Below are 13,177 nucleotides of genomic sequence, written 5' to 3'. Positions count from 1 at the left end.
CTATATTGAGAAAACAGGGTAGCATTGATGAACCTTCATAAGTACACAGTTCAGAAATGTGACCTTTTTGCACTGTTTATTCAAGTGTATTTCCAGTGACATCTGGTCTTAAAATGCATTCAGATCCTATGTTTTTGGCGTTCATCTCAAAATCAAACAAAAAACCTCGTGTCTACAGTAGATATCTATATATTGCCTTTATATACTTACCGTATATTTTTTATTATTTTTTTGTTGATTTTTTTTTATTTACCTCTTAGACTGTCCACCTAATGTGTTCACTATAGAAATGCCTCCATATTAGTGCATTCTGTAAATGTTTTGCTTTATGACCTAACATACTACATATCGTACAACTAGTAGCTAGTTCCAAATATTTTCTATTAAGAACCTTGTAAAAAATAAACCAAGTATACGTATTTTTTGTTTCCAGAACACCTAGGATTAAAATCCGGCTGGGATTCTGTTTCTTATCCTGGTAAGGAAACTTCCAAAGAAAATCTGTCAGCTTCCATTACATGTCTGTTTTAGGGCACAATTGTGTTCACCATTGAAATATCATACCTTGTAACTCTGTATTGAGTCATTCCTCTATTACTCCTCCAAGAAATGAATGATGGTGCTACCATACTTAGTCTCACCTCACACAGTCCAATCAGTGCTGACAGTGTTAGACTGTGGTGGGACACACCCATTTGACATGCGGAATGGTAACACCCAGTTGCTAATTAATTCATAAATGTTTAAGGGGAACCTGTCACCCCCAAAATCAAAGGAGAGCTAAGCCCACCAGCATCAGGGCTTATCTACAGCATTCTGGAATGCTGTACATAAGCCCCGATGTATCCTGAAAGATGAGAAAAAGAGGTTAGACTATACTCACCCAGGGGCGGTCCCGCTGCGGTTCGATCCGATGGGCGTCGCGGTCCGGGGCCTCCCATCTTCTTAGGATGACGTCCTCTTCTTGTCTTCACGCTGTGGCTCCGGCGCAGGCGTACTTTGTCTGCCCTGTTGAGGGCAAAGCAAAGTACTGCAGTGCGCAGGCGCCGGGCCTCTCTGACCTTTCCCGGCACCTGCGCACTGCAGTACTTTGCTCTGCCCTCAACAGGGCAGACAAAGTACGCCTGTGCCGGAGCTGCAGCGTAAAGACAAGACGAGGACGTCATCGTAAGAAGATGGGAGGCCCCGGACCGGACCGCAGCGGGAACGCCCCTGGGTGAGTATATTCTAACCTCTTTTTCTCATCTTTCAGGATACATTGGGGGCTTATCTACAGCATTACAGAATGCTGTAGATAAGCCCCTGATGCCGGTGGGCTTAGCTCACCCTCGATTTTGGGGGTAACAGGTTCCCTTGAAGTTGAATAACTGAGGAACTGCACAATTAGATCAATGAGATACCCCAGCTGTATATCATTAGTTTCTTAGATGAATAAAAACACTTTAATATTATAATTTTATACTATACATACAGTTAAAAGATTGAACATACCTGTTTTTTTATTGGAATGCACACATTGTAGATTTAGACTGAAGGCAGCAAAAACATAAATCACATACTGAAACAAGGAGTAAAAAACACAGAATATGTGATAAATCTAATTTATTAACGGTCTTCATCTTGAGCTCGAACCATGGCGAATTGATGGATGAACGCTCAGTAGGAAGATCAATTTTGTCCAAGCCTAGATAGGACCACCAGGTCTTCTCCACCACTATCTTGATAGTATCAAGCCATTGGAGTATTGGTCTTCCTCTTCGTCTTGTTCCTTCTATTCTTCCAACCATGATGTCCTTCTCCAGTGATTCCTCTCTGTGTATCATGTGTCCAAAGTAGGCAAGTCATAGCTTGCTTCGAGTGACATGTCTTGCTTCTTGATTTGTTCATGTTAAACCTTAGATTGCTTAAAGTTACCCCCTTTTACTTTGATGACAGCTTTACACCGTCTTTGGCATCCTCTCAAGCAGCTTCATTACGTAGCCAGCTGAATTGGCTTCAAATGAAAGTTATGCTTTGTTAGTAGTTTATTTTTAAAACTACCTACCTGGAATGACCTGTAAAAAAAAGTTTTGTAGAGGCAGTGTTGATATTCAGTTACACCCTGAGCACTATTCCACAACCGTCCTAAGCCAGAATATGGCAAGAAGTACTCAATTAAAATAGAAAAAATGACAGTCCATCATTATTTTAACATATGAAGGTCTGTCGGCATGGATATTTGCTAGAACCTGAAAGGTAACCTCAAGTGCAGTCATGAAAACCATCAATCACTATGATGAAAGCAGCTCTTGTGAGGACTGCAACAGGTAAGGAAGACCAAAATTACAGATGACATGGCCTCCACAATCCCCCAATCTCAACCCAATTGAGCTGATTTGGCATGAGGTGGACTGCAGAGTTAAGACAAAACAGCCAACAAGTGGTCAACAACTCTGGGAACTTCTTCATGTTTAACAAATATTCTGAGAAAACAATAGAGGGAAAATAATGGGGAAAAATGTCAGCTAACCATCTGTTGCAGCGCCTTGCTAGATGAAGTAACATCGCCCGGAGCAGTCTCAGTTTTGGACGCCAGCAAATAGAAAAAGGATGGGGAATAGAACCTCCAGTGAAGTCAAAAAGGAAAGTAATCTTTTCGCAAAAAAATGAAAAACTTTTATTCAGTACAATAGTACATTAAAAAAGACATGATCAATGCTCTTAGCTGAAACGCGTTGGTAGTTCATCCCAGGCTATGGTAACCAGGAGCCATGTCTTTTTTAATGTTAAAAAAGACATGGCTATATGGAATAAAAGTTTTTCATTTTTTTACAAAAAGATTACATTCCTTTTTTACTTCATCGCTGGAGGTTCTCTTCCCCCACTTTTTTATAACAAATATTCTGGCTCGTTTCACAAGTGTTTCTTTATTAGTTGCTTCAATGTGTGTTCCTTCATGGTTTTGCTGCCTTCAGTATGAATCTACAATGTGCACATTTGAACAAAGAAAACTGTTACATGTAATTCTGTAAGTAAAATAATATTCTAACTTTATATCGTGACTTTAAATTATCTTTGCATTATTAGCTATTTATGGTCTGGTTGTACCTTGTAGCTTTGCTGCCAGCCTATGAAGGAAAATTCACTAGTGCCTTGAGACCAGTGTTTACAAGAGAGAAGGAATCGTTTGTCCTGTCTTGTTCTGTATCTTCCAGTCTTGAAAGACACAAACCAAATGTGCAATGGTTTAGAGATGGTATGTATATGTTAAAATGGCAAAAAAAAAAAAAAATTACATGTATGAAAGCAAACATGTTCATATATGCAGATTATTTACATTCTCGAGTGCATACAAACTAACACTCACACAAGGGATGCTTACAATCTTATTAGACAAATTATAGTTCAGTGGAAAAAAAAACATACAGTATATATAGCTCTCTTGTTTTTATTCAACAGGAACTTTAGTAAAGGAGACGGAAGGCAGGGAGATAAGCTGTGAAGGCTTAGATGTGTCTTTAAGAGGGTCTCCTGCTTTCAAAGAGGATGAAGGTTTCTACACAGTTTGTTTGCCTGCTACTTCAGGACATCAGGAACAAACTGCTTATATGTTTGTTAGAGGTGAGTTCTCCAATATTTTAATTACATTTATGATGCACTAAATTATCTACTAGGTATAGAATATTAAACTGTTAAAAATGAGATTCATCAAAGTGTTTACATCAGAAATCTGCTATAAAATACTTAGAAAAGTCGCCGTTTTTGTGCACAAAATTTGTAAGACTTTTGGCACTTTCAATTCAGTTTTGGCCAGCTAATCAAAAAATGGTGAAGCTGGGGTGAAACAGGGTGTAGCAACACCTGCACAGGTAATTCATGAAGATCTGTGGTGTACCTTTTGCCACAAATCTTATTCCAGTCAGGAACTGGAGTCAAATTTGTGTTGAGGTGCACAGAAGCGCACACCACTTTTTAGATGCACCTGATTCATTAGGAGATGTACACCTCTTTATGAATCAGGCGACTCTGACTTCAGCACACACCCTCATCAAGACCACCATGAACAATATCATTTTTAATGAATCATTTCCTAGCTGCCTTTTGTGCTTCATCCAACCATGAATGACTAATACCAATTTTCTGCCTTACATTGAAGACACATTAGGAATTGACGTACATGACCCTTTCTTCTTGTCAAGAAAGAGGTGGTTGTCAAAATTCCAGAAGGTAACTTCTCAAAAGAAAATGTGATGGTGGAAAATAAAAATATTTTTTTCTACGTTTTCTCTTTATTTACTCCCTTTTTTATGAAAGTGCTTACCAATAACTGTCTTACTGTAACAAGAAGAACGTGCTAAGTACTTCATTTCCTACCCTATATCATTAAATAATGCTAACATAAAAAACATTTTAAAGAGAATTTGTCAGCAGGTCAAAAGTTGCTCTTGTTTTATTTCCACTGCCCCCTAAATATTCTGATTTTTGTTTTTATATATCTGCCATACATTGCAGAGTTATGGGCCTTTTTTATTCTGTGAAAATTATCATGGTCTTTACCATATTATATATCCTGCTATTGAAGAGCTGGAGCTCAGGAGAGCACAATTACCTGCAACTCAGTCGATTCGATGTTCCAGCACTCCAGCACTGCTGCTTGCATGCTTTCTGTCTCTTTAATAGTAGGAAGGGTCAAGGGATTGCAGAATTCTTAAAGTGTTCATGTGAGACAAATCTCATTTCAAAAGAACATGCTGAGCTGGACTGTCGTTGTGACGTTCTCTATGAGAATTTTGCCTTTTACCCTCTATGACACTATTGTGTTTTGATTGGCCAGAGTCATAGAAGAGAAAAAAACTTGCGCGAGTTTCTCGCATTGCACTCGCAAGTGTGACCCCGGCCTAAGGCTTGTTCCCATGCTGCATTTTTGCCACAGCAGCAAAAAATTAAGCGTTTTGCAATATCATCAAAGTGAATGAGATTTCTGAAATCTCAACATGTTGCTTATTTTTTTTCCTGCAGATTTGAACCATCAAAGCATTTTGTCAAATCTGCAGCATGTCTATTCTTACAGCGTTTTTTGCTCATTTAAATCAATAGAGGAAAAAATGCATGCAAAAACATATCAAAAACATGCGTAATTTAACTAGAGTTTTTCCTGCCAACACTCAGAAATATTTGCTGCAAATACTATGTGCCCATACCCTTACAATTTTCTAATAGTCTGCCCAAATAAAAGGGAAGTCCCTTATTATTATTATTATTATTATTTATTTATTTATATAGCACCATTGATTCCATGGTGCTGTACATGAGAAGGGGTTACATACCAATGGTATCCATGCCAGAGGATTTGCATAAGTTTTTTCTGACTATATGCAACTTTTTCTAAAATATACTTATAAAATGTGGTATATATAATATAGTTGGAACATGGAAAATATTCATTTTGAACTGCAGCCAATAGTCAGCAATAGATTTTGAACACAAAAAGGTTTATTTCCAAATTGACCCTACTGCACAAATTATCTAGACTGATCAGTAAACTTTGTTAGCCTTTTACCTTTTCACCAAGAGGTTTCTGAACCCAACCTGAAATTACATTATATTCTGCAAAAGATAAGGCACAATACAAATATGAGAGCACAGATTTTTTTTTCCACATAGAATAGACTTTGTGCTATCTATGAACAAATTGCAATTACTATTACCGTACTTAGCAGAGTCCATCGAAGAATACAGAAACCTAGCGGTGGTAAAATCTTACTCTAATATCTGTTGTTTAGGACAAATTACTGATTTATAGCAAATGAAGGGAAGATGTCTGTTTTGTGAGCTAGAACGGAGAACAGATGTGTAGGAGCAGCCGCCGTTTGGGCTGACTCAAGCGTCCTTGCATTATATGGATGGCCATTCATCTGAATAGCTTCCAGGCAGTAATATACTACCAAGGGAAATTCCTGGCCTCCTGCTCTCCAGGCGCTCCTGTCTCCTAAGCTGCACACCTCTCGGGAGTCAATAGAGCAAATGGTGAAAATCTCATGACCCAGACTCCACTAATCTGTAGGAAATGAAAGTGCCTGCTAAATAAGAGAAAACATGAAAAAATGTTTAGTTTAGGTACTCTTTAAATGGATTCCAGGAAGGATTTTTTTTATTCTTCAAAGGCTCCCAATAGGTTACACTAACAAGTAGGGTTTTACCTACCCTTCCCTGTTCTAGTGCTAGTTCTTCACTGCTGTCTCCAGTCCTTGTTGATAGGTTGCAGCAGTGACGTAATATCAACAGTGGCGTAGCCAATCAGATTGCCAAATTTAAATATACAGTGGTGTGAAAAAGTGTTTGTCCCCTCTCTGATTTCCTATTCTTTTGCATGTTTGTCACACTTATATTATATTAGTTATTACTTATATTATTTATTTGTTGCACAAATGTTTCAGATCACCAAACAAATTTAAATATTAGACTAAATTAACACAAGTAAACACAAAATGCAGTTTTTAAATGAAAGTCTTTATTATTAAGGGAAAAAGAAATCCAAACCTACAGGGCCCTGTGTGAAAAAGCAATTGTCCCCTAAACCTAATAACTGGTTGGGCCACCCTTAGCAGCAACAACTGCAATCAAGCGTTTGCAATAACCGGCAATGAGTCTTTTACAACGCTCTGGAGGAGTTTTTGCTCACTCATCTTTGCAGAATTGTTATAATTCAGCCACATTAGAGGGTTTCCAAGCATGAACTGCCTTTTTAAGGTCATGCAACAGCACATCAATCAGATTAAGGCAGGACTTTGACTAGGTCACTCCAAAGCAGTGCCGGCATCAGCACCCGGGCAAGTGTCAGGGCACTGAGCAGGCGAGGGTGCCCACTCGCTGTCGGGAACACTGGCTCGCTATGGGGGCCCGGTGCCTGTGCCAGTTCCAGTGCCCTCTGCCTGCTCAGGACCCCGGGACTTGCGATACTTACCTCTCCCGGTTCCACCACTGCCCCGGTTCCACCACTGCGGCGTCTTCCGCTTCTCTTGACTGTGACGTTCAGGTCAGAGGGCATGATGATGAGACTAGTGTGCACCCTCTGCCTGAGCAATCACAGTGCAGAGAACTGGAAGACACTGACACTGAGGAGTCCGGAGCAGAGCAGTGGCCAGTGAGGAGAGGTGAGTGTTTCATTTTTTTTTAATGTTTGGAGCATCTTATGGAGCCAATTACATATGGAGCAGAATATGGAGCCATTTACATATGGAGCATCTTATAGGGCCAATTACATATGGACCATCTTATAGGGCCAATTACATATGGATCATCTTATGGGGCCAATTACATATGGACCATTGTAACAAAACACTCCGGGATCGCCTTTGCTGGGGTCAAAGGTCACATGGTTTGTGCATTAAACTCTGAGGCGACAGCAGGTTTCCAGGTAGACTGACCTCAGGTCAGGTTTATTAAAGTGAAAGCAAATACAGAAAACAAATCATAAAAATAAATCCTTGCCTGTCCGGCACTTACTAAACAAACACGTTCCTATCTAACAACTGGGGGGGCTACTCCCACCCAGCAAACATAACACAGGTCATGAGCACAGCTCTTACTCACATTTGTCTCACACAGACAGGCATTCTGTGTGCCCCAGGCTGACACCTGAAACCTCCAGCTGGTCAGCCTTTATTCCTGCAGTTATTAACCCCTCGGTATCCTGAAGATACTGAGCGGCCTAATTCACATAGGACAAATACCTGGGCGGGATATACCTGCCCCCGACTACCAGGCCGACATGACTCTTACATATCCTCCCCCCCTGCTCAGACCACTCCGGTCGAGCAAAGACACTCCTGAAACAGTGCACTCGGAACAGGGCATCAGCATTCCCCATCTGTACCCCGGGGCGGTGCTCCACCGTGAACGAGTAAGCCTGCAGGGCAAGGAACCACCGGGTTACCCGACTATTAAGGTCGTTGTGGAGGTGCATCCATTTGAGAGGGGCATGGTCCGTGACCAGCCTAAACTTCCTACCTGCCAGGTAATATTTGAGGGAGTCGAGAGCCCATTTGATGGCTAGGCACTCTTTTTCAACCACGGCATACCTCTGCTCATGCACATTCAGTTTCCGACTGAGGTAGAGGACCGGGTGTTTGACTCCGTCCCTGACCTGGGAAAGTACAGCTCCAATACCAGTATCAGAGGCATCCGTTTGCACCACAAACTCGCTGCTGAAATCAGGAGTCACTAGTACGGGCTGAGAGCACAAAGCCCGTTTCAGGCTGTGGAAGGCCTCTTCAGCCGCTGAGGTCCATTTTACCATGACGGAATCCCTCCCTTTGGTAAGATCCGTCAAGGGGGTAGCCATGGCCGCAAAGTTGGGTATGAACCGGCGATAATAGCCGGCAATGCCCAGGAAAGCTTGAACTTGTTTCTTGTTCACTGGTTGCGGCCAGCCCTGAATTGCCTGTATTTTGTCGATCTGGGGTTTAACCACTCCTCTGCCAATCACATAGCCCAAGTATCGGGCTTCTTCAAGGCCGATGTGACATTTCTTGGGATTTGCCGTTAAGCCTGCATCTCTCAGGTCATCAATCACCGCCTGTACCTTCCGGAGGTGAGCTTCCCAGTCCACGCTGTAAATTATGATGTCGTCTAGGTAGGCAGAGGCGTACTGCCTGTGGGGCCTCAAGACTCGATCCATCAATCTCTGGAATGTTGCTGGGGCTCCGTGAAGTCCAAACGGCATGTAGATATACTGGAACAGCCCTTCTGGTGTAGCAAATGCCGTCTTCTCTCTGGCCGCCTCGGCCAGAGGGATTTGCCAGTACCCCTTTGTTAGATCCAGGGACGTAATATATCGGGCTTTACCCAGCCGGTCGATCAACTCATCGACCCGGGGCATAGGGTAGGCATCAAACTTAGAAACCGCATTCAGTTTCCTAAAGTCATTGCAAAATCGTATAGAGCCATCCGGCTTAGGTATCAACACGATTGGACTGGACCAGGCGCTGTGCGACTCTTCAATGACTCCTAAGTCCAACATTGCCTTCACCTCCCGGGAGACGGCTTCACGGCGTGCTTCCGGAATCCGGTATGGCTTCACATGAACTGTGACACCAGGCTCGGTGACAATCTCATGTTTCACTAGCCTAGTCTGGCCAGGTTTTTCCGAGAAAAACTGTTGGTTCTGTAACAAAAACTGCTTAACCTCAGATTTTTGTCGTTCAGAGAGAGTCTCGGCAATCTGCACCTCCGGTATGGTAGGTGAGCAAACCGGACGGGGCAGATCCGCTGTTAGGGCAGTGCGGTCTTTCCAGGGTTTTATCAGATTCACATGATAAATCTGTTCTGGTCTTCTCTTACCAGGCTGGTGCACTTTATAGTTCACTTCTCCAACTCGTTCCATGACCTCAAAGGGGCCCTGCCATTTTGCCAGAAATTTACTATCCACCGTAGGGATTAGGATCAACACCCTATCCCCGGGTGCAAACGTACGGACCTTGGCGCCTCTATCATAACTTTGCCTTTGGGCTCCCTGGGCCTGTAACATATGTTCCCTAACAAGGGGCATGACAGCAGGAATCCGGTCCTGCATTTGCGTTACATGGTCTATCACCGTTTTAAAGGGAGTGACTTGACCTTCCCAGGTTTCTTTTGCGACGTCCAACAGTCCACGGGGACGACGGGCATATAATAGCTCGAAAGGCGAGAATCCTGTGGAAGACTGGGGAACTTCCCTAATGGCAAACAGCAAATAGGGTAACAAGTAATCCCAGTTCTTCCCATCTTTGTCGATCGCCTTCCGGAGCATCTGTTTTAAGGTTTTATTGAACCGCTCAACCAGGCCATCTGTTTGAGGGTGATAGACAGACGTACGCAACTGGTCTATTTGTAAGAGCCTGCAGAGCTCCTTCATCACCCTTGACATAAAGGGAGTCCCCTGGTCGGTGAGTATCTGCTTTGGAATTCCCACCCGACTAAACACTTGTACCAACTCTTTGGCGATCGTTTTGGTAGCAGTGTTACGCAAAGGGATGGCTTCTGGGTAACCAGTGGCATAGTCCATGATGACGAGGATATGTTGGTGCCCACGTGCGGACCGGGGAAGGGGCCCAACCAGATCCATCCCAATTCTCTCAAAAGGGACTCCAATGATAGGGAGGGGTACCAAAGGGCTACAGAACCGAGGTTTAGGTGCCGAGACTTGGCACTCTGGACAGGACTCACAATAGCTACGCACATCATTGTGTATTCCAGGCCACACAAAACAATGCAATATCCTCTCTATGGTTTTTTGTTCCCCCAGATGTCCCCCCAATATATGTCCGTGGGCCAGGTCCAGTACCTTCCGCCGATAAGGTTTGGGTACCACTAACTGTTTCACAGTGTCTTCCCCTTTTTTTTCTACCTGGTAGAGTAAATCATTTTCAAGAACCATGTACGGGTACGCTAGCCTAGTGTCAGGTTCTACGGGCACCCCATCTATCATTTTTACATTTTTCCTAGCCTGAGTCAGGGTAGGATCTTTCATTTGTTCGCTGTGGAAGTCATCCAACTGGACTCCCAAATCTGGCAGGCCGGGTGCTGGATGGCTATCTGCCTCTGCCTCTTGCTGAATTTCCTCAGTTTCCTCAGTTTCCCCCGCCATAACTGAGAAGGGGAACTGAAGGTTAGATTCAATAACCTCCCCAGCAACATCTTCCTGTGGGGTCTCATCTAGGAACTCGGGACCTCGAGATGGCATGGGGGAAGGTTCACAGCTACCGTGAAGGAGCAACTGACTCTCCCACAACTGCCAGAAATGGGGAAAATCCCGGCCCAGAATTACATCATGTAACAATGCGGGAACGAGTCCCACTTTGTGTTGCACAGACCCATAGGGAGTGGAAATCAGTATGACCGCTGTTAGGTACGAGCAGGTGTCACCATGCACACACGTTACAGAGAATTTGTCAGACGAACCAGACGGAAGTGCCACCAGACTAGCTTTCACCAGAGTCACCACACTTCCAGAGTCTAGTAACGCCACAACACTTTTCCCATCAACAGATAATTCACACAGGTGTTTTGCTATATCATTTTGGCCCGCATTCACATTCACCAGCTGTGTAACCAAAGACATGCGTTTCTTAGAGTCTATAACATCGCACTGCATGGGTTCAGTGGTAACAGGACAGTTCGCAGAAACATGGCCCTTCTCACGGCAACGAAAACACCTAACAGGCCCCCTACTGAGACCACCGTCCCATACTCTCGGTCTCGGAGCGCGAGCAGTCCCGGGTTCCTCCCCCACAGTTTTTGGCGATTTTCCTTCACCCGTAATCGCTGGAACAGTCTTACCGGTTCCACGAGGAGGAGGCACAGACCGGGTGCTGGCGGTGTCGTCGGGAAGTCCTTCTGCCACGGAATAACGCTCGACCAACTCCACAAGTTGATCCGCTGTCGTGGGATTTCCTTGGCTTACCCACTTTTTCAGCGCTGGGGGTAGTACCCTCAGGTACTTGTCCAAGACAATCCGCTGGATTATTTCGGGCGTTGTCAGTTCCTCGGGTTGCAGCCATTTCTTTGTCAAGTAGATCAGGTCGAACATCTGAGACCGCGCCGGTTTATCTTGCCGGTATGTCCACTGGTGTACCCTCTGTGCACGGACAGCCGTCGTCACACCAAGCCGGGCCAGGATCTCAGCTCTCAGCTTCTCAAAGTCCTGCGCGACTTCCGGGTCCAAGTCATGGTAAGCTTTTTGGGCCTCGCCGGAAAGAAACAGAGCAATTAGATCGGCCCATCGTTCCTTCGGCCACTTCTCTCTCAACGCTGTCCGCTCAAACGTTGTCAGGTACGCCTCGACGTCATCTTCTGCGGTCAGCTTTTGCCAGTATCGACTCACATGGATCCTCCTGGACTCTGCTTCCGGGTTAGCCTCAGGCATGCTCAGCAAGCGTTGCGCCACCTGTTGGAGAAGCTGGCGGTCTGCAGCCGTCATGTCCAGTAACTCCTTCAGCTGTGCGGCCATCAAGCGATTAGCTTCCTGCTGTGTGGCAGTGGCCTGCTGCTGTATGGCAGTGGACTGCACTAGTGCTTTCACCACGTCTTCCATACTGTCGCCTGTGCCACGGAGTGCCCGCGTTCTCCACCACAATGTAACAAAACACTCCAGGATCGCCTTTGCTGGGGTCAAAGGTCACGTGGTTTGTGCATTAAACTCTGAGGCGACAGCAGGTTTCCAGGTAGACTGACCTCAGGTCAGGTTTATTAAAGTGAAAGCAAATACAGAAAACAAATCATAAAAATAAATCCTTGCCTGTCCGGCACTTACTAAACAAACACGTTCCTATCTAACAACTGGGGGGGCTACTCCCACCCAGCAAACATAACACAGGTCATGAGCACAGCTCTTACTCACATTTGTCTCACACAGACAGGCATTCTGTGTGCCCCAGGCTGACACCTGAAACCTCCAGCTGGTCAGCCTTTATTCCTGCAGTTATTAACCCCTCGGTATCCTGAAGATACTGAGCGGCCTAATTCACATAGGACAAATACCTGGGCGAGATATACCTGCCCCCGACTACCAGGCCGACATGACTCTTACACCATCTTATAGGGCCAATTACATATGGAGCATCTTATGGGCCAAATTACATATGGAGCATCTTATGGGGCCAATTACATATGGAGCATTTTATGGGGCTAATTAAATATGGAGCAGTATATGGGGCCAATTACATACTTTGTCAGGCAGGTCCTATTTTCTTGATTGAGAACAGGTGCGGCAGTAATCAGGCCTGTATGTGGCTAGGTAATTTAAACTCCGCTTCCCAAAGATGTGATAAAAGCCAGTTAATTTAGGTTTTAACAGGAGGGGCAATCACTTTTTCACACATGGCCCTGTAAGTTTGTATTTCTTTTTCCATTGAGGGTATGTGCACACGATCAGGAATTTTCGCATTTTTTTGCGCGATAAAAATTCTATAAAAACGCATAAAAACCGCTTTGATATGCATCCTATCATTTAGAATGCATTCCGCAATTTTTGTGCACATGATGCGTTTTTTTCCGCAAAAAAACGCATTTGCAGCAAAAGAAGCATCATGTTCATTCTTTTTGAGGATTTTTTGTGGATTTCCCATTGTTTTGGAGTGCAGGGAAAAACCACAAAAAAATCTGCATAAAATCCGCAAAAAAAACCGCTTCAAATCCGCGCAAAAAAACGCATGCAGAA

General features: G+C 44.1%; 1 protein-coding gene and 1 long non-coding RNA gene across 3 annotated transcripts in view; one reads left to right on the top strand and one right to left on the bottom strand.

Annotated features, from left to right (window-relative positions):
- LOC143816118 (uncharacterized) overlaps window positions 1-3,117 on the bottom strand; it is a 336,272-nt gene extending 333,155 nt beyond the window's left edge. The window contains exon 1 of the long non-coding RNA XR_013223891.1: window positions 3,088-3,117. This is a non-coding gene — a long non-coding RNA (uncharacterized LOC143816118). The remainder of the gene's footprint in view (window positions 1-3,087) is intronic.
- The window catches only part of MYOM3 (myomesin 3), a 224,977-nt gene that overhangs the window by 71,479 nt on the left and 140,321 nt on the right, over window positions 1-13,177 (top strand). For both annotated transcript variants that reach the window (XM_077296109.1, XM_077296108.1), the window contains exons 7-9: window positions 434-478; window positions 3,095-3,235; window positions 3,439-3,600. In XM_077296109.1, coding sequence (XP_077152224.1) covers window positions 434-478; window positions 3,095-3,235; window positions 3,439-3,600 — 348 coding nt within the window. The remainder of the gene's footprint in view (window positions 1-433; window positions 479-3,094; window positions 3,236-3,438; window positions 3,601-13,177) is intronic.

The sequence above is a fragment of the Ranitomeya variabilis genome, chromosome 3 (genome assembly GCF_051348905.1).
Source record: "Ranitomeya variabilis isolate aRanVar5 chromosome 3, aRanVar5.hap1, whole genome shotgun sequence".
NCBI lineage: Eukaryota > Metazoa > Chordata > Amphibia > Anura > Dendrobatidae > Ranitomeya > Ranitomeya variabilis.
The sequence above is the reverse complement of the archived record's forward strand: the minus strand, read 5'-3'. Positions and strand labels throughout refer to the sequence as shown.